At 38.1% G+C, this 22,696-nt stretch overlaps 1 protein-coding gene across 8 annotated transcripts in view; it reads right to left on the bottom strand.

Moving 5' to 3' along the window:
• Positions 1-369: 369 nt before the first annotated feature.
• CEP152 (centrosomal protein 152) overlaps positions 370-22,696 on the bottom strand; it is a 143,236-nt gene continuing 120,909 nt past the window's right edge. For 2 of the 8 annotated variants that reach the window (XM_049898550.1, XM_049898552.1), the window contains exons 21-28: positions 20,684-21,334; positions 20,112-20,255; positions 16,815-16,956; positions 9,469-9,565; positions 8,834-8,937; positions 6,364-6,520; positions 6,019-6,122; positions 370-1,806 (exon numbers count right to left, since the gene is read on the bottom strand). In XM_049898550.1, the coding sequence (XP_049754507.1) occupies positions 824-1,806; positions 6,019-6,122; positions 6,364-6,520; positions 8,834-8,937; positions 9,469-9,565; positions 16,815-16,956; positions 20,112-20,255; positions 20,684-21,334 (2,382 nt within the window). In that variant the 3' untranslated portion in view covers positions 370-823. The remainder of the gene's footprint in view (positions 1,807-6,018; positions 6,123-6,363; positions 6,521-8,833; positions 8,938-9,468; positions 9,566-16,814; positions 16,957-20,111; positions 20,256-20,683; positions 21,335-22,696) is intronic. The other 6 variants (XM_049898547.1, XM_049898548.1, XM_049898551.1 and 3 more) reach the window with 5 other exon arrangements.

The raw sequence follows: 22,696 nt of genomic DNA, 5'->3' as shown, positions 1-22,696 counted from the left end.
AAACAGAAATCTGAGTATAAAAAGTTTCTGGTACGTGACAAAGCTTGTTATTTCAACTTTTAAAAAGCGATATTCCAGATGAAAGAAACACTGTGAAACCATAAAAGAGACAAAGAGAGCCTGTGGAAGTCACAAGTGGTATGAAAAAATGTAAATGTCAACTAAAAAAATTCAGACTGGTATCTTAAATAACAAAGCCAGGACACAGCTACATATTTTGTGGCAATCCTGGGAAAATCTCTTTTCTACTAATTAAGTGCAAGGATCAAAATTCTGGGTAGACATTTTCAGGAAAGATCTATAGCCTCATTAAAACGGCTAATTTAAAAAATTAAATTTTACTGATCATACATGCAAATAATCAAAGTTTATATTTTTTCTGGATGAATTTCAAACACGATGCCAATATAACATTTATATACTGTGAATTACAAAATAATTCATAACAATTCTACGGACCATATGCAAGTTTATTTAAATAGGTAATAATTTAATACTGCACAATGAGCAAATTTATAAGTACAAAAATAGACCGTTTAGCAACCAAATATAAGCAGCACACAGAAGAAGCAGGTTACATGTACACCGTCGGGCCTCTGGAAGATTAAGGCAACACAGGTATCTCAGGTAGTTTTATGAGAATACTTTACTCATGTAATAGATGTTATTAAACATCTCAAAACAGGCAGAGCCCACAATTTTTTCAGTATGAAGTCTTCCCTTCAGTTTTCTTCTCAATGTTATAGCGATTCTTCTTAAATACTGTCCAACAGTTAGTCTAGATGGACGAGTGGGCTAGCCAAGCTGCCCTCTCGTTGGCTCACTAGGGAGGGACTGACCTTCTCGCAGGCTGCTGATACGCTGAGGGTGGGACTGGGCTGCAGAGCTCTTTTAAATCTGACTTTAATAGATGAGCCGTGTGCTGAGATGGGTGTCCAGGAATCACACTCATCTTCTCTGGCTGGGGACACATGGTTTCTGCTGACAGGCCTGGCACATGATCAGTCTGACATCTCCTCTGTTTACAAGTCATATTATTTTCCTCTATATCTGGAAGGCAATTAGTTGCTGAGAACGGTTTGGATTTAAGAGATTCAGTTAGTATATCCAGGGTTCCTTGTGGCCCACTGTGTAAAAATGACACTTCATGGCCGTGACAGGGCAGAGTCGCACTGCTGGCGCTCCAGGCTGAGGAGATGCTGAGGGCGCCTCCATCCTTGACTGGGGTTTCCTGGACGCCTGAACCATGGCCTGTCCCCGGTACGGCATTTTCACTTTCCGTCAGCGGGCTGCACTTGTATACTTTTAAACCAGGTCTTTCACTGGAACCTCGAAGGGCTGTATGCGTGGATCCTGATTCAGAAAAACCTGGGGTACATCTAGGTGAGGGTTTATTTCCGAAAGTGCCAAGAAAGGGGTACACGGCTGAATGCAAAGGAGATTCAGAGCCAATGTCACTGAACAGATCTTTTGTCTTATGCAAACCCAAGCCTCTCTCACCTTCACAAGGAACAAACTCAGGAGGAACACTCCCTGGCGAGATGTCTAGCTGACTGCAGCCATTATTCCCGAAACTGAAGTCTGCATGTGACCCCTTGGAGCCGCCAAGCTTTCTGTCCCCATTCTCCGCGTCCTCTAACCGCCTTCGTAGGTCACAAGCAGCCTGCCTCTTGGGAACCTGCTCACACAGGTTTCGGGGGACACTGTTTGATTTGCTTTCAGTGTAGCCAGGAATACGCTGATTCACATTACTCCTTTTTGATTTTTCAACTCCCATCAGCATGTCTGAAGTCAGAGGCAGTGCATCTATGTACAGGGGAACACAAAATGAGGAGAAAATTAACATTTAAAGAGAAGCAAAAATACCTATTTTTATGTATTCTCAAAGAATGCATATATTTTTAATCATTCTCAAAGAAAATATATCAATATTGGACGTTTTAAAATATTCTTTTACACAAATCCATTAATAAAGCTTGGTAATTTTGTTTTTGAAATTGGATATACTTTCACCCACCTGACCTATCATTTTCTGTAATAGATGTTACAGGGTTTCAAGAGCAACATTCCCAATGCTGCTCTGATGTCAAGTATGGAGTTTCTGGTAAGACTCTACATTGACTAGAAGAACCTGCCCGCCCCACACCTACACACACGAACACATACACACACACACACACCCCTCTGTAAAACTAAATTCAGTCTCTGATTTAATTAGCTAACAACACTAAACCAGATCAGAGGCAAAGCAGCCAGATAGCACAGTGGGTAGTACAGAACCAGGGGCATCATATCCCAGAGTGCCTTGGTCCTTAGAGTTCATGAAGTATTTGCTTCTGCTGAGGACACATTTGCCCACTGTCACTCCAGATGAAGAAAACTCTTTTCTTTATACATGCCACTGCCCTTTTATTCCCAAGGTTTCCAACATCATTCCAAAATTTACACAAATCATCTTTGTGCTTCCATGTGAGGAACGTCTACCAACATCAGACACGGATTCCTGAATAATCTCTCTGCTTCAAACTTCCCAGCAGTTCAAAAATCCATTTACTGATAACTGGAAGCTCCTAAAAATCAAATGCTTATGCTCATCCAAACACTTCAGCAACAGAGTAAAAAGACCACCTACGGACGGGGACAAGTTTTTGGCTATGACAAATCCGATCAGCATCTGATCTCTAAAATCAACATGATACTGCAAAAACTCAACAACAAAAATACAAATAACCCAATTAAAAAATAGGCAAAGGATATGAACAGCCACTTCACCAAAGAAGACATTCAGGTGGCTAACAGATACATGAGTAAATGCTCACGATCATTAGCCATTAGAGAAATGCAAATCAAAACTACAAATGAGATTCCATCTCACCCTAACAAGGCTGGCATTACCCAAAAGAGACAAATTAATAAATGTTGGAGAGGCTGTGGAGAGACTAGAATACTTATACACTGCTAGCGGGAATGTAAAACGGTATAACCACTTTGGGAATTGATTTGGTGCTTCCTTCAAAAGCTAGAAATAGAACTACCATATGATCCAGCAATCCCACTCTTCGGAATATACCCTAGAGAAATAAGAGCCTTTACACAAACAGATATATGCACACCCATGTTTACTGCAGCACTGTTTACAAGAGCAAAAAGATGGAAGCAGCCAAGGTGCCCGTCAATGGATGAATGGATAAATAAATTATGGTATATTCACACAATGGAATACTACATATCTATAGAGAACAGTGAGGAATCTGTGAAATACTTCATACCATGGAGGAATCTGGAAGGCATTATGCTGAGTGAAATTACTCAACTGCAAAAGGACAACTATTGTATGATACCACTATTATAAGAACTTAAGAAACGGTTTAAACACAGAAGAAAACATTCTTTGATGGTTGTGAGGGTGGAAAGGGAGGGAGAGGGGTATTCACTAATTAGATAGTAGACAAGAACTATTTTAGGTGAAGGGAAAGGCAACACACAACACAGGAAAGTCAGCACAACTGGACTAAACCAAAAGCTAAGAAGTTTCCTGAATATAACCTAATGCTTCGAAGGTCAGAGTAGCAGGGACAGGGGTCTGGGGACCATGGTTTCAGGGGACAGCAAGGTCAACTGGCATAACAAAATGTACTAAGAAAACGTTCTGCATCCCACTTTGGTGAGTGGCGTCTGGGGTCTTAAACACTAGCGAGCGGCCATCTAAGATGCATCAATTGGTCTCAACCCACCTGGAGCAAAGAAGAATGAAGAACACCAAAGACACAAGGTAAATAAGAGCCCAAGAGACAGAGACTACATCAGCCTGAGACCAGAAGAACTAGATGGTGCGTGGCTACAACCAATGACTGCTCTGACGGGGAACACAACAGGGAACCCCCGAGGAAGCAGGAGAGCAGTGGGATGCAGACCCCAAATTCTAGTATAAAAAAAAAAAAAAAATCAAGCTCTCCTGCTTCCTCGGGGGTTCCCTGTTGTGTTCCCCGTCACAGCAGTCATTGGTTAAGACCAGGCTTAATGGTCTGTCTGAGACTGGAGGGACCCCAGAGGTCATGGCCCCCAGACCCTCTGATAGCCCAAGACTAGAACCATTCCCAAAGCCAACTCTTCAGGCAGAAATCAGACAGAACTATAAGACAGAAAATGATACTGGTGAGGAGCGAGCTTCTTGGCTGAAGTAGACACATGAGACTAGGTGGGCAGCTCCTGCCTGGAGGCGAGATGAGGAGGCAGAGGGGGATAGAAGCTGGTTGAATGGACACATGGAATACACGATAGAGAGGAGGAGTGTGCTGTCACACTAGGGGGAGAGCAGCTAGGGGTACATAGCAAGGTGTGTATAAGTTTTCGTATGAGAGACTGACTTGAACTATAAACTTACACTTAAAACACAATAAAAAAAAAATCCACTTACCCATAGATATGTTAAAATCTCCCTGTGTGACTGGGAATTTAACAATTTTTTTCATATATTTTAATCAAATTTTGTCTTATATATTCTAAAGCTATGTTATTACATATAGGAAAAACAATTTATAGCTTCTTGGGGGACTTTTCTTTTATCAATATGAACTATCACCTTTGTCCCTTTTAATGCTAACTCTAATTTACCTAATAATAATATTGCATATAACTCTATAATTAATTTAATATCAACACTGCATTTGCTTGGTATATCATTCTCCATCCCTTTATTTTTATTTTGGATGTTCTTCTTGTAAAAATAGCATGTATATTAATTTTTTGAAACCCTATTTGAAAGTCATGTTCTTTTAATAAGTGAGTTTAACCTATTTATATTTGTTGTGATGGATGATATCTTTCAGCCTACAATTATTTCCCATTAACCCATGCTTTCTAGATATATTTCTTTTCTTTCCCGATTTTGTTAAGATTGAGAACACTTTCTTCCAAGTTTTCCTCCTACCAGTTTAAAAGTTACATATTCTCCATTGGTTACCCTTAAATTTTAATATGCATACTTAAACCTGCATTTTTCTAGCAGTGGCTAGAATTATCAATATCTTTTTTTTTTATATCCTTGAGTATGGTAAAAGATCTTTGCATATTTTTAGTTTCCTCTACAATATTCTCTTGCAGCTCTCTGGGGATACTATATTTTTCTGATCTTCTTAAGTCCAGTTGTTCGATCTGTTAACTCTATTTCTTTGGGTATAAGTTCTACTGGGTTTTTGCTTTGTTTGTTTTGTTTTTAGTTTGGTGTCTTTTTTCATGTGTGGTGATTCTTGATTGAATCCTTATCTTTTAGATTTCTAGAATGCTGTATTTGTTTGTGCTGCTTGTTTAAAGGAGCTGAGTGTAGGGTAGAGATGAATGAGCTGCATGGCAGAAACATTTAATAGCTGGTAAAAAAAAAAAAAAAAAAATTTTTTTCTTTTTTTTAATCTAAGCATGTGGGCTCCCAGTTCCACCTCGCTGTGGCTAGCCACCTGGAGCACTGCCCTGTTCCCATACTCTTTTTGTTTCTGGTGCTGTTACCCAGCCCATTGTTAAGGCTGGGGAAGGGAGGGGAGAAGAAGAAATAAAAAGAGGGTAGCTCCACCTGGTTGCTGTTGCTCTAGAACACCAACCAATCACCCCATTAGTATTTCCTGGGCTCTCTACTTGTCCTAGAACATTCTACCTTCAGACATGGAACAGTTTTCATCTTCAATCCTATACTGTCTCCTTTCTTTCAGGGTTTCTCATAGCTTCTGTTCTACCAATTACATGTTTTTAAAACTCAGTATAGATCTCTCCCATCTCTCCTTCTTTGTTTCTTAGATCTTTTCTGTCACTCTAGAGATCAGGCAAGAATAGGAAGCTGCTGGGTATGCTCGGTCTGCCTACTTGACCTGGGAACTCTACATTCTTTTTGTAAGCTTCCCATTTAAGTTAAAATGCAACTTTATAAATTAAATCCTTACTTACCTTCCCTGATCTTTTTCATGTTGAAGAGAGATAAATAACAAAAAAGGGAGAGAAAAACCATTTAAGTGACTCCTTTTGACATACCGGACTGTGTAGTTTTGCTCTGGGCTCTTTTAGAAATAGGTGTTTCCAACAATTTTGCCATTGTAGCAAGTTTGCTAGCAGCATTCATAATCTTTTTATCAGCCCTGTGGGGAATTCCAGAATATTAAATTAATACAGTTTAAAGGGAAAAAACGAGTTTCCTTAGCCCCACGATTTGTTTTTCTATTAGCTCTGCCAACATTTAGGGTAACAGCCAGTAAGTTTCTTTTAACCACAGTGGCTCATCACAAAGAAATAGTTAATATTGTGGTTAAGGAAAATAGATAGAAAATGACAACATGCTGTCCTAGTACTCTTAGGACACACTGTTTAGACTAAACTTACCCTTCCTGTTTTCCATTGTCCTGCAAAATCTGTTGGAGGCAAATCAAATAATATTTACGCATCTTTCGGGCGGTTTCTTGACGTTCTCGAAATACCTCTGCTTTTACCATTTCAGCAGCTCTTTCCTTGCTCTCCTGGATATAGCGGAGCATGTCGCCTAGAGGAGGTTGGTGGGAAATTCCCACAGAATGCATCATCAGTACCAGTTTTTCAGAAATAGGAGAGGCAGACTTTTGATCAATTTTTTTGAGAGGTGAAGTAACTGGAAGAATAGTTTAAACTATAGATCTTCACAATTATTAAAATGGGATATTTTGGATTACTACTTTAGTAGACTCAAAAGAGAATTCATTTATAAGTCCTTCTGGAATGATGACAGCCACATATGCTAAGGAAACATGGCATATTCCTTATGGAAAATTTTGTCATGTTCTAAAACACTTAGGTAAGAAAATGCCATAAATATGAGGCACGGAAATTCATATATTTCAGTTATATGCTATGACCAGTTGTGAGAAGAGGAAAAAGGAATATAAAGAAAGGACAAGGCAGAAAGGAACAGTGAAGCAGACACCAAAAGACGGAAGGAAGCAGTATCAGCTGGGTGGAGACTGTTGTTTACTTTTGCTGTAAAAATCCACATGCCTTCATTTATTCAATTTGTTCAGCACTTACTGAGTAACTAAATATGACATTATAATCCATGAGAGATATGTACAAATCTAATGCAGGGAAGAATATGAGACTAGAGTTGTCTTTTAAAAATTACATTTAAACATAGTTCACAGCTTTCAAGTTCTCTTTTTTTAACTCGGCATGCTTTGGGACTACCATAAATCCAGGGCTACATCTTACATCTAGAATTTCACCACCCCTGTTTTTGTGGTATTAGGAAGACCAAGTCATAGAATAATCTCCCTCTTAAAGTTAGGAAGCTCTTCCTGAAAATTAGATGTTCTATGTAAAAATACTAACAGGGAGACAAGTTTCTATATACAGGCAGTCCACAGGTTATGAACACCCAACTTACAGACAACTCGTACTTATGAACGGACTGCCATAAAGCCTATTAAAAATTTGAGTTAAATATGATTCGTAACAACGAATGCACACGCTATTTTGTGACGCTCATGAAAATATTGCAGTGTGAAGTGTTTCTTATGTGTTTTATATGCATAGAAAGGTAAAATATTTACTATATACTAAGACAAATATTTGATTAACTGATGCTAAGTAAGAACCATATATACCTGTTCCAACATACCTACAAATTTAGACTTATAAGACAGACTTAGGAACAGATCTTGTTTGTAACCTGGGGACTGCCTGTAGTGTTCCCTATATAAACACTAGCCATTTTAGTGGGAGATACATATGTTCTATACAATTTTGATATTAAAACCCAAGAGGTACTCTACTGGACAAACATAAACCAGGGAAATGATCTGCAAAATATGCTGGCATGACCTTGTATTGCAAAGGGCTTGATAAACAAGTGTACATTACCATCACCAAAACGATGGCAAACAACAGAACAATTCCTAACAAGATCCATTTCTACAGTCCTTAAACGTTTATGGTAACCTGTTGCCAGCTGCCATTGACTCCAACTCGTGGTGACCCAAGTGTGTCAGAGTGGAGCCGCGCTCCCTAGCTCTTCACTCCACAGTTCATCGCTGTGTGTCAATGGCTGATTTTGTGGTGACCCAAGTGTGTCAGAGTGGAGCCGCGCTCCCTAGCTCGTCACTCCACAGTTCACCGCTGTGTGTCAATGGCTGATTTTTTCAGAAGTAAACCACCAGGCCTTTCTTCAGAGGTACCTGCGGGTGTTCTTGAGCCTCTAACCTTTCGGTTAGCAACTGAGAGCATTAATGCTTTGCACCACCCAGGGACTCCAAAAAGTTTAGGGTAAAAAGTAATAATTGCTACTTTAAGACCCATGTGACATTTTCTTTGCTAAGAGTTATTTAAGTTGTAAGATTATTAAACGTTTAATTTAGCGCTTGTATCCAATAAAGAAATAGAATAATCAATAACAGAGAAATAACTCTACCCTCAGGTCACTTCCAAAGATATAACTTGGGCAAAATGTTCTATTACGACATGATTTAGAAAAGGAATAACAATCTCTTCTAAGAGCAGGCAAGATCCCAGAAAAGGTAGTTTGGCAAATTCCCTACAATTACTGTTGTGTGTGCCGTTGAGTGGATTCTGACTTGTAGTTACCCTATAGAACAGAGCGGAACTGCCCCATGGGGTTTTAAATCTTTTAAGGAAGCAGACTGCCACATCTTTCTCCTGCAAAGCGGCTGGTGGGTTCAAACCGCCAGTAGCCGAGCGCTTAACCACTCTGCCAACAGTGCTCCTTCTAAAATTACTACTGCTAATAAACTCTGAGTTTATATAGAACAACAACAACAAAAAAGCCCAAACCATCCTTAAAATCTTCAGAATTTCTTTAGGGACTTACGCTTAATTTTTTTTACGGCTTTAATGTATTGCCCACGAAGTTCTTCCAAGGCCTTCCCATTGCACAGCATGCAGGCATTTTCAATGGCTCCTTCTGACAATGACCTGAAAACAAACCAAAGATCGCAAAAACAGATTAAGTGAAAAACTACCTTTGAAAAAATGTATAATGTGTCCATATATTCTAGTTACAGAATGTGCTAAAAATTTTATATACAAGGATCTTATTATAGATATTTAAAATAAGGGAAAATGAAACAAATGTTATGATTGCTTAAATAAATCATGGTAAATTCATATGATTAAAATCTTTGCAGTACTGAAAAGCATATTGAAGGAGAATATCTAATGGCATGGAAAAATGTTTGTCTTATAATATTAGGTTAATAAAAGACTACAAAACAGTTTATGCAATGATTCCAATTTTTTAAACATGTTATACACACTGTGTATAATATAAAATAATATAAATGATATGAAATAAGTTAGCAGAGGGTATCTTCTGGGGATAAAGTTTTGGAAAAAATTTTTTCTTTTTTATAAAACTCTGCTGTGTAACAGTAACAATAGGTGATACTTAAATTTTTTTTAATACTTAGATATAAATTTTTGGTTCTTTTTAATAGTAAAGTCTACCTTGGTGGTGTTTTACTAAGTGTTTTCAGTTCTTCCAATTTATTCTTCATGTCATTGTTTTCGTCTATTAACTCTTCAACAACTTTACTATTCTCTTCTGTAAAATAAAGTTTGTAGTATGTTGAACAGTTAATCATCTTTTTTCCCCAGTCTTCCTTTCCCTTAAGTTTCCAATGCAAATGTTTATAGAGACTGTACAACTTTCATTGCTGGCCTGTGTCATTCATTCTCTGATGATCCACACTGTAGTTGGACCACTCCCTTGTTCTGTTTTCTTTGCACTCAAAATTTGTGCTCCATTTTCATCTTGCCCTGGCTTACACATCCCTCTGGAATTGCTTTCCAACTGCTTCATGTGCATGCGTCTTTGTTTTTTTTCCAGCTAGAATGAACCTCTGTAGACACAGATTTCCTAATTCCATGTTCCCCATGGGACCTGGCGTATAGTCTGGGCTCACATAAATAATCATTGAACAAGCACTTAAATATAAAATAAAAAAAGAATTCACTCTAAGTACGAATATAAGACTGTCGATTCTTCGGACTTTAAACAAGAGATTGATAGGGTCCATGCGGTGTAGGGCAAAAAAGGATGAATTTCAGAGGCAAAGAGATCCAGGTTTAAATCCTAGCTCAGCTTCTTACAGTTGGACAAGCCCAAGAACATTACCTTTCCGAACCTGAGTTTTTTTTTTTTCGAATGTAAAATGGGTATAGTATTACCTACAAAGATTGCAACAGAAATAAAACAGAAGTGCACAGCCCCTTATACAAGGCCTGGCAGTACCCTTGCTTGATAGGTGTGAACATGGAGCCCCATGTTCCCTACCGTGTGACCTCCTCAGTACACCCTATAAGTTAGGGTGGAGGGAATGAATTACTGTTCCCGCTGCTGATTGAGTTTGTTTATTTTTAAACCACTCACCCTTTCTCTGTACTTTTCAATAAATGCTACCAACAGAGTGAAAAATGGAATTTCAGAAATCAAAACAAACCAAAAAAAGCAACCACAGTAGCAAAGATACTATCACCTAGTAGATGTACATTAACACACAATTCAAATCAAACATCAAATGACTTACATTTTGACCTTGACCCCTTTTATCAGCCCATTGTTCTGAAGGAAGTACCTTCAAAAAGTCTATGAATTACAGAAGATATTAGCTTCAAAAGCACCATGTGGGATAACTACTTTATGATCACGTATTTATACCATAATGAATGGTATACTCTTTATAAGTAATAATATCAAACTGCCCTCATCATTTTATTCTGTAACACACATTTTCTTGGTTTTCATCAGATTTTACAATAGCATACATCCGTAGTTATATGCATGTACACTTTGGGCAAAAATCTCATTTATTCTCCTAGTCGCAACTGCCACAAAAGTAATTGTAGTAGTGAAAAATTGTATCTCAGAATTCTTAAAACTCTTTCTTATGCCTTAGTCAACAATATTTATTGAGTGTGTGCTATGATGCCAGGTATTGTGCTAAGTGCTGGGACAGGATTTGATCCTTGTTGCCATGAAGTCTATACTGCAAAGGGGAATACAGACAATAAATAATTACGAGGATAAGGAAAGTTATGAAGAGCACAGGAGCTATGGAGGATGTCTAACAGGAGGACCTGATCAAGTCTGGGGTGGTGAGGAAAGCCTCCTGAGGAAGTCTATACTGGGAAAAAATGAGTAGGGGTTAGCTAGGCACTGAGATCAGGATAGAAAGGCCTATGTTTTAGTAAAGGGAGCACATGATAAGAGGCCCAAAGATAAGAGACAATTAAATCCATGCTTATGGCTCTACTGAGAGAATCAGAGAGCTAGGGGAACTATGAGGTTGGAAGGGCTGGCAGGCACTGGATCACGAAGGGCTTTTCTTAGCCATGTTGAATTAAGTGTTTGGATTTCATGCTGAGGGCCACAGCAAGCCACTGAAGGGCTATAAACAAGAGAATGTCATGATTCAATCTATTTTCCTAAAAGGTTAAACTAGCTACCTATGGAAAATGGACTTCAGGGACAAGATGGGAAGCTGAAAGACAAGATGGCTGATGTTGTCCAGGCAAGAGATGGAGGTGAAGGGAGGGAAAAAAGCAAACCTGTCCACCCGGTCTTTTCTGAATGACATAGTTACTTGGGACTCTTACATTCAATCTTTCATTCATGGGTGCCATGACTACAAGGATGAACAAGATAAGACGTAATCCTCTATACTCAGGGAACTTCGTTTGGAAAGTATAGGAAGCAATGTAACAGAGAGAGAGCCAAGTGCTAGGGGCCACACAGGGGCAGCCCACCTAACCCGGGCTGAGGAAAATCAAGGAGGGCTTTACAGATGAGTTATCTTCTGAGTTGAACCTTCAAGGGTCAGGACGAGTTAGGCAAAAAGGAAATGGGAAGGTTGAATGTAGGACAAAGTAACACCACCATGTGCAAGGTCCAGAGACAAAAGAAAATATGACCAGTTCAGGAATCTGCAATATTTCAAATGTAAGGAGAAAAAGAGCACAGAGTATACCAAACACCCAAACCAAACCCACTGCCGCCGAGTTGATTCCGACTCATGGAGTATAAGTGAATGATAAAAGGTAAGAGGGAGCAGCCCTATAAGCAAAATAGTTTACTTTTTTAGGAAGGGCAATAGGAAATGACAGAAGATATCCCTTTTAGACAGACTACTCTGCCAGCACCATGAAGAACGGACAGGATGAAGGCACACGCATTTGCTCAGGCCTTTTCCTTTTGCCTAGATTGCTATTCTTCTCTTTGGCAAACAGCTCCATCTTTCAAGGCTTAACTCTAATTTGAGGAAGAGTTAACACCCTTTCTTCTACAAATAAACATACTGCCAGTAGCACTCGATATTCCATTTATTAATCTACTGCTAGCTCCCCTAACTTGATGATAAGCTTCTTGAAGGAAAGGAACACAGTCTTCTACATCTTCATGAGAACTGGAACTGTGTCCATTTTATTCACTGCTGTTATCTCCAGTGCCTAGAACACTGCCTCACATTTATCAGGCCCTCAATATCTACTCAATCAAGAGAGGAAGAAAGGAATGTGACCTTTTAATTGGAACTGAAGATCCCTCTTTTGAGATCAGTAATAATCGCTTGATTAGTAGAAAGTAAGGTCCAAATTAGTTGACATTAATCCCAAAAGAGAATCAGTCACTACATTAACTAAAATGTCACAACTAAACACTTGGACAGGGAGCAGAGGTTTACAGTGGTAGCAGGGGTGCCTGAAATGCTAACCTCCAATTCCTTCCACTACAGCTTTGTGCTCTCCTTCTAAACGCTGAAGACACCTACAGCACATCTCAAGTTTTCTTTTCAGATCCTGACATTCTTTCTTTGCCTTCTCAAGTTCTTGAAACCAGTGTCCACAGCATGAATCTTTAATTTCAAGGGTCTTTTTTTCTCTGTGAAAATTAAATGACAGCAAACTTTTATATCAGTTTGACCAAGAATTAGCAAAAAAAAAGAAAGAAGAAAAGATGAGCAAGCCAGATGACATGATTCAAGGCCACACTGTCACTGAAAGAAGGCTATATGCGTGACACTTAAGAGAGGCCTGTGTTTAAATCCTGCTTCTGCTATTTACTGTGTGTGACTCAGAGCATATTACTTAACCTTTTTGAGGTCTAATTTTTCAATATGTAAAATTGGACAATACCATGTACCTTAAAAGCTGCTATGAAACCTACTGCTCAGATTTAAGTATTGAATATTATTCCCCGCTAAAAGGACCCAGGGATCTTCAAGTATTGGCTGATCCCAATACTACGGCAAAGTCCATGTAAGGTGAGACTGGAAGATCTTGTTGTGCCAGGATACGAAAGTACTCAAAATACACACAAGTCACAAGGGCATGAAGCCAGCTTAAGGAGCTCCTGCTAGCTGAATCTGGGTCATTTCAGCACTAATTAAGTATAGTAGTGGTTTACAAAATATTGAAAAATAACAATTCATGAGTCCATACAAATAATGTGTGCGTGCATGAATGGATGGGCAGCTAGGTGGACAGACAGATGGATGAACAAACAGACAAGAGGGTGGACTCTTGATTACAACAGCATGCCAAGTACCAACTGGTAAATGTTCAGGGAGTGCTGGAGTTGGAAAAAAATCGTAATTTTGCAGCCACCATACTAAGACTGGAGCAGGCAAGAGTCACCAATGATTGCTAAATCTAAGAGAAATTTCTGATGAAGAGAAGGATATTTGCACGGTCTTAAATGTGTCTCCCCACAGACTTCTTAGTTGTAAGAGAAAAAAAAAACAACAAAAAGTAATTATGCAGTGAAGAAGCTGGACAACACATTGACTCAGTGATCAAAATTAACCTTGCCAATAAGACAACAGACATCACACATCTCCAGATGTGACAAGAGAAGAACACACCACCTATGCAGCATTCTAGCCAAGAAAGCGTAACTTGAATCATAAGCAAACATCAGACAAACCCAAAATGAGGAAAACCGAAAAGGGGGGGTGCGTGTGGGAAATGTGTCTCTCAAAAATACCCATGTCATGAAAGATAAAGTACGGCTATGGAAACTTTGTAGGTTCAAGGAGGTTAGAGACACACGACAACCAAATGTAATACCTGAGCCCAAACAGAATTCTGCTCTGCAGGAGAAAAACGACATGACAGACATTATTGGGTCAATTGACAAAATTAGAATAGAAACAGTAGATTGATGCTTTTATCTAATGTTAAGTACACTGTACTAGTTATATAAGAAAATATCACTATTGTTGGGGAATACACACCGAACTATTTAGGGGTAAAAGGCCATAATGTATATAACTTACCCTCAAATGGTTCAGAAAAAAGATTTACACAGAAGAGCACAAAATGTGAGTGCATTTGAGTAAAGCATATGAGTGTTCTTTGTAACTATTTTTATTTTTGCAACTTTTTTGTAAGCTTGCAATTATTTCCAAATAAGAAATTATTAAGCAGAAATGCATAAAAACTGTTTGGCACAGTACCTGGTATACAGCAAGTACACAATACCTATAGTGGAAACCCTGGTGGCATAGTGGTTAAGAGTTATGGCTGCTAACCCAAAGGTCCACAGTTCGAATCCACCACGCGCTCCTTGGGAACCCTATGGGGCAGTTATACTCTGTCCTATAAGGTTGGTATGAGTCGGAAGTGACTCGACGGCAACGGGTTCGGTTTTTGGTTTATTGTGATTAGTAATATATGAAATCCATAAAATTAAAATAGTATGCAAAAAAATTACACAAAAAGTGAGTTACTATTAACTGATATACTAAAAAAAGCAGGAGCATAAATTGGCATAGGCTCAGAAGCCTATGTCCAAAAGGTTTATGTAAAATCACTGGTCCAGCCAAATTATTCTTTATTCTTAGCTCGCTCCTGATTTTTTAGTTTCATTTAAGCAGTGCTGTTCATGTACATAAGCATCAGAAGATTAACGAAGCCTCACAGGGATGCCGTACACTGCACTTACAATTTTCACTTAAAACTGGAAGCCATGAAATACCCAATGACGAGAAAACAGATAAATCGTACTATGCACATACAATGGGATACTATACTGCAATGAAAGCAAATGAATTAGAGCTATATGGATTAACACAAAAATCTCAGAGCCACAGTAAATGGAAAGAAGCAAATTATGGAAGAAGTATGATATTTTTATAATGTTAAAAGACAAAATAAAGCAATAACTTCTTGGTGATACCTATATTTCTATATTTGATCAAACCAAAAATAAAAGGGAGTAATTTTTAAAATTCAGAATATTTGTTACCTCTATTTTTTTTTTTTTAGTTGGAGGCAAGTGACAGGGATGGAATTGGCAGGACACAAAGGGTTCTTCAACAGTACTGGTAATGTTCCGTTTCTTAAGCTGAATGCTGGGTTGCTGGGTGTTACACTTTATAACTTATATATACGGATTAAGTACTTTCTTTGCATGTACCGAATATTTCAGAATTAATTTTTAAACTATCTTTAAAAAAATAAGATATTAGGAGAATATAACCAGTCAACAACAGTGCTCTCTGGGGGTAGGCTTATAGAGAACTTTACCACTTAATATATATATGTTTTGGGATTATTTAATCCTGCTGAATGTATTTATTAATCTGTTTGTTTTGAGGGGAAAAAAAGACTAAAGAAAAATAAAAATGAATCCTCTTGTAGCCTGACTTGTCAAAACTATATGTCTTTCATATAGACGGGACCTCCCAAAGCCAAATAATACCTAAAACTTACTTCTACTCCTTTCACAGATAAAATATAATTCACAGGCTATTCAAAATATGACGGTAGACATAAACTAAGATGCAAAATACAAGTTGAGGTAATGTTATCATCTACCTGGCTGGCATTAAATATTCTCAACCATCTAGAATCTTGACAGAAGGAGAGAGAGCCTCTGAACAATGAGAAAAATAGCTGTCAACTGACCTTTTGGGGAAGCCAGAGATTCTCTAAGATTCTGGTAATACTGTCTTCTGAATTAGAAATGTGTGGAAACTAAGGCTTAGCACGTGTGATTTTCTCTGGCAAGTTTTAGTTCTAGACTGCAATGAAGACAGCAGATAAGCAGCAGCAAGGATGTGTTTGTGTGGCAGGAAGGAGCAGCCCTCAGAAGCCAAATCCTAAAAAGGATGCAAGCTACTAAAGGATTTGCCAACTCTCAGCTCCAAAATCTCCATGCAATGGCAGCCCTATGGTGCTCAGTAAGCTCTTATGCATTAAGGGCTATAGTACAGAATTCTTTTCATGATGCCTCTAAGCCATTAAGGGGAAGTTAAGCTATTAACGAAGTAGTCAAGGAACACAGACTACATGCCACTCACTGTGCCGCGTGTTAGAGAGGAAGCCACAAAAACACCACCCCTGCCCTCAAGAACCTCACAAACACAGCAGAAAACATTTAATACGCTTTAGAAAGAGTTCCATTTAAAAACAGCTGAAATAAGCTGCAGTAATTTGAATGAAAAAGTCTTGGTTATATGAGAACTCTCTCATGTGAAACCTTTGATTTCTCAATAAAGTTGGGGAACGAAAACATCACTGCTTTATTAAAACTCTCATTATTCTCCTTGTGATAAGAATCATTTCTGAATGGAAGGAAGAAAATGAAAAGATAGAAACAAGAAGACCCAAAGCAACCCACTTGTATAAATGCAAAGTAAAATCCAGGGAGATACACACTAAGGAGAAATAATATTACACATTTGCCCACCCATAAAACTGCTCACATCTTTGATTTCCTTTTATCCTCAAAGCAACCCTCTGGAATTGTGATTATGGATATTACAAAGATGGTAGGAATAAAACCCAATTACCAGCTTCTGCTTCTGTTTCTGGCAAGGCCAAGGGCTGAGCATGGTGTCCGGAAGTGGGTACAGGAAGGGCTGTTGGGACTCCAGGATCTCCTCTGCCAGTGCCCCTGCTAGCATGATCCTTAGAGAGCTTAGCCACATTTTTCTGAAATAAATTATCTTCATAGTTAATGCCTAGTAGCAATCTTTTTAAAATTCTCTCTTTAAACTGCTATTAAAAATACAAAAGAAAACTCAAGATTGCCTGAACTATCACCAAAATTTTTCTTAGGGTGTTATGTGAACACTAAAACTATAAACTAGACTCCTATGATTATAATTTCCAAATTAGAACACTGTCTGACCAAGGACTGGTGGGTCAAGTGTGAGACACACAGGAGCTGCAATCTGCATACTCACATACATGAATTTCAGATATTTTCAGTGGTTTATGTGATCAAACCATAGGCTAAGCTATGTGAATTCAGAATTGTTCTTGAAAATTCAGAACACTTTCATTAAAACAAACAAACAAACAAACAAAAAACTCACTGCCATTGAGTCGATTCCGCCTCACAGCAACCCTATAGGACAGAGTAGAACTGCCCCATAGGGTTTCCAAGAAGCAACCAGTGGACTGAACTGCTGAGTTTTCGTAAGCAGCTGAGCTCTTAATCACTGCACCACCAGGGCTCCGTTTTCATTTTAGCAGGGGTCAAATTCATTACTAACTATAGTACTAAACTTTTGTCTTCCACGGGTTAAAAATAACAAGAGTAAAAATAACTTAAATTTATATTGTGCTTTATGTTTCTAAATACTTTAACATAAATCTTCATTTTTGTATAAAAGGTCAGCTGAAAACAAAATCCAGCGTAGAAGAGGGAGATTACAGCTCAGATAAGTTAAAATCTTGCTCATGACCAATTCCTTCACTAACAAACATTTGTTAAACAGTTTCTGCGTTCCAGTCCCTCTAGTAGGCAATTGTCGCTAGCTGCCTCCGACCCACTGCAACCTCACGCACAATGGAATGAAACACTGCCCAATGTCCTGTGCCATCCCCATGATCGGCTACCAGTCAGGCCATTGTGATCCGTAGGGTTTTCACTGGCTGATTTTCAGAAGTAGATCACCAGGCCTTTTCTTCCTAGTCCGTCTTAGTCTGGAAGCTCCGCTAAAACCTGTTCAGCATCATAACAACACACAAGCCTCCAGTGCCCCCATCACAGGCAGTACAGCTACTACATTTATGAAGAGGTAAGACTAAAGAACTGCATTTTTAGATTTTGGGTAAGTACTAAATCCCAAAGGAACTGGTTAAGTGATGATGAGAAAACTGTCCTGTTGAATTACTTAAAACACCTTATACATGCTTGATCCTGTAAGCCTTGATTTTGATTATGAGAAATCTATTTAATCATCAGGAAACCCACCTGCAATGTGCAACAGAAGCAGATGTCAGAAATGACAGAGAAAAAGCAAATGAGGTAATATATATTAAAAAAATAAATAAATAAAGTGGAGGCAAAAAGGAGTAATAAAAGCTGAACCAAAGGTGGCCAAATTTTCTGGTTTCTGCTCAAAACTGGAGAGTAAAAGCCAAGGCAACACGGAAGGCAGAAAAGCAGAAATCTTTCTGTCTTTGTTTTAACTTTACTGCTATTAAGAAGAAACAGAACACCGTCCTTAGTCTGTTTGAAAATGTTGCTGCAGTTGGTATTTCTCTTCTCTTTTATCCATTATGAAGTATTGTATTAATATATTTTGACAAAGCATTCACTTCCATGGAAACAATATTTTTAATTCAATTGCATGCTATTTTTAAAAAATTATGACCAACTAAGTTATTTAAATTTGTTTTATATACACTGAGAAAGAGTTTTTTCATATTTTAATTTCAAAGAACAATTCTAAAAATCAGAGATTCAATAAATTATACACATGTGACATTCAAATTTATGCCACCTATATTGGAAATTTATAATCATTGCTTTCCCTCAAGGTCCTGAGCTAAGTCAGCTCTAAGATGGCAGAAGGTCAAGTATTACTTCTCTGACAAATGCCAGATTAGGCATTTCAAAGCCACCCTTTTCTCAGGAATGGAATCTGACTCCACCCAATAAAAGCTGCAAAAGTCTAAGTTCTTAGCCAAATTACGTGATGCTGTCTCCATAAACTTGTGAGCCACATTAGTTCACACAGATGATTTTATGCTGCTTGCACAACTGTAAGCCCTGTAAAAGATCCCGGGACTGATAACATATTAATGATACGACGAAGGTGGTGTATTTTCTTGACTTTTAAAGCAAAGATCGCCTTTTAGGAAGGCAAACTTGAAAGCATATAAAACGATTTTCCCATCGTTTCTCATCCTCAAATCCTGTTATAATTTTTATATTTTGATGATCTACTTTCTCAAAAAAAAACAACAAAAACAAAAACTCAATAAAGTATTACAAGCAATACTCGTAGGAAATGACCTTGCCCAGTTATTTCTACACTGAATGCAGCTACTGCCAAGTCACATCTGTGTAAAAGTCACATCTGTGTAAACCAAGGATAAAAACATCACTTGGGGTAAACTGGGCTGGGCAGACAATCTTCCTGGGCCCTCCAGCTTGGAGATTCTGCTCTGCGTCAGCCCCAGGCCAAGGGAAGACCAAGCTGCATCTGAACACCCTACCAAAACTCAAGGGATCAGACAGGCCAGGGAGCTTTGTTTTGTTTTGTTTTTAGATGAGCAGCTATAATATATGACAACCCAAGTGAAAGAGCTAGTTACCAATGTGACACTGGAATTCAGAATATTTTCCTAGTTTTTATCTCTTTTCAATAGATATTAATATCAAATGCTCAATCCTGGCCTTGAAAATCTTTAATCACGGTATCTTGTTGTTAATTCCAACTCACAGTGACCCTACAGGACAGAGAAGAACTGCCCCATTGGGTTTCCTAGGCTGTAATCTTTCTGGGAGCTGATCATCAGGTCTTTTCTCTTGTGATGCAGGTGGTAGGTTTGAACCACAGACCTTTTAGTTGAGAGCCAAGCATTTAACTGTTGCACTGCCAGGACTCCTTCATAATATCTTAATGGGCCTTAACTTTTATCTCTTAAGCTTTCTATCAGACAAGACTTCTAAATCTTGGCATTTATTTTTATCTCTAATTCCAAGTGTGGAAATGGGCTGATCACAATGCCTAGAATATCATTCTGGAACTTTCATGCATAATTAATTTCTTTAATCATAAAGTAGCAAGACTTTGGTTTTATCAGATCTTCCATACGAACCACAAGCTGGCTTCAGAGAGTATACATACAAATAAAAGGAATACAGTCAATTCGTTCTGCACGTGCATATATAATACACCAACGGATTTGGCCTTCAGAGTTCCACGTGAGTGAGTGATATCTCTCTTGCTTCTATATCCGTTCTCTCTGTATTCGGTTGGTATTTTTTGCCTCTATGGGATAAAAATTTCTTAAAAGCAAGAAACAGGCTTTCAAACTCTTTCAGAAATTCTTAAAAACTCTAGTTCAGTATGAGGCATATTTTTTGAAGTGGTCATGTCCAAAACACAAAAACAGGGATCGGTTACTCAGTTTCTGAAATCTCAGGCCCTTACAAAGAATAGCTTATATTTTTTAGGAAAAAGATGTCTAGAGCCTAAAGGCTCTGCCTCATAATTGTGGCACTATGAAGAAGTGGAGCGTTTTCTGGCAATAAAATATGCAATCCTTTGGGTTTACTACAAAAAGTTTTTTTAAACCACCGGTAAAAACACAAGCCTTAAATCTATTGAACTATAAATTAAAGGAAAAAAAATACCATATGCAACTTCTACAATCATCCTTGATGTTTAATATCTCTTTTCACTTCTCAGGAACATACCTTTTCCCACTGTGGGCCAGCATTTTCTATACGTGGGAAGAGTGTATCTCGGAATGCTTTCTGTATGCAGGCCTTTAGTTTTTCAAAATATTGCACAGACGCCCATTTTGATGAACAAGTTGACATGACTTCCGAAAGCTGAGTGTTCTCTGAACCAGCGACGTGTTCCTTCTGGGCATCCCTTAAGAGAAACTCAAGCACGGTTAAGACGTCTTCTTCGTATTGATAAATTTCCACTTGGACGCGCCTGCCTTCCTGCATAGTCCATTCTCTACGACTCTGGTCTAGACATGTCTGTAATTCCGTCTCCTTCTGAAGAAGAAGTTCAGTTTTTTGTTTCATAAAGTCTTCCTTAGCTGCCGCAAGCACCTCATTAATTTTATTTCGATGATCATCTAAAAATTGCCGGTAATCTTGCTCATTTTGTTCTTGAATTCTGTGGATTTCTTCCTGCTTTTCTTTGTTCCATTCACTCCAGGCCTTAGCCAGCTCAGCCCTGACAACCACAGGAACTTCCTCGTCCTTTAACTCAAGTTCCCTCTGAAGAGAATGGATCTTCTCTTCCAATTCCTTGCCAGGTATTGTATTTTTCTTCATTTCTTCAAGCTCGCTTTTCCATTTCTCTTTAGCTTCAGAAACAGCAAATAGTACCTAAAGGACAAATCAACACACATTTAAAAAGTCTTTATGATTCTCCTTATTAACAAAAATATTAAACTAATGTGCCTATTTCAGTTACGCTTTGTGCCTATTTCAGTTACTCTTTGAACTTAGAGATTTCAAATCAAACTTAAGAGAAAAAAATACATGATTTTATAAATATAGTATACTTACAGATCTTTTCCTTCATCTTAAATCACCCAATATTTTATGTCTTATGTTACTGAAAAACCAAAACATCAGTTTGCTGATGGAGAACTGGAAGTTTAAACTGGCCAGCAAGTATCTACCTATGTATCGCTCAACTGATACAGATATACACATACATATATACACACATACATATACATGCAGGTAGCCCCCAACTTACGACATATTCAATGTATGACGAACCATACTTGGGACCTTTTTTTACTTCTTATCGTTAATAATATGTACTACATACAATGTTGCAGCATGTAATTTGTTGATGTTATCATTCTCAGATGTTCACTACCAAATGTTCAAAGATTGGATTTATAAAGATACTGATAATAAACGGCAATAATAATGTAAACAAACAAACAAAAAAGAGGTATTAGATTTATGTCAGAACCGACTTAAGACAAAGTCATCGGGACGGAACCCTGGCATAAGTCGGATTCTACCCGTATACATTATAAAACTAGCCAAACTCATTTTAGAAAAAAAAAAAAAATTATATTACTTTTATTTTTTTAAACAGAAGTAGTTGGAAATCTTATCTAACTCCTCCACCCCCCAGCAACTTAAGTATCTTTTACCGGAAGCAAAAAGGGCTTAGATAGGAAATTTTACTCTTGCTTAGGAGTATAACATACCTTCATAATCACTTGCTGATAAACAACTGTATTTTAATGCAATTTTAGTGGTTAGAATCATTCATTAAGTGGCAATATCAAACAGAAAATGTCATTTTTTTCATTAATCTAATTTTCTTTTATAACAGAATAGTAGATCGCAGAAAATAATAGCTAGTACACAAACAAAAAGTAACCGGCAATCAAAAACCCTGGGCTCTAGCTCTAACCTACCACTGCTCAGAGCAGCAGTCTACACTGTGCTTGGCAGAGCTGACGCTGGAGACAAACTGCAGGAGCTAGCCTACCAGCTGTGGGACCACTGGCCTATTCCTCAACTTCTTTGAGCCTCAATTCCCCATCCATAAAATGGGGGTAATTATAATACCAAGTTGACAGGGCTGTTTAGCATTAACTAACATGAGGAGATAATCCATTTAAAGCACTTAACCCAGAGCCTGGCAGATCACAAAGACTCAATAAATGTTATTTAGTTATTATTATCTGGTTACATGGCTTTGGAAAAGTCACCTGC

Source organism: Elephas maximus, chromosome 10 (assembly GCF_024166365.1).
Source record: "Elephas maximus indicus isolate mEleMax1 chromosome 10, mEleMax1 primary haplotype, whole genome shotgun sequence".
Classification (NCBI taxonomy): Eukaryota; Metazoa; Chordata; class Mammalia; order Proboscidea; family Elephantidae; genus Elephas; species Elephas maximus.
This window is presented reverse-complemented; position numbering and strand designations above follow the sequence as displayed.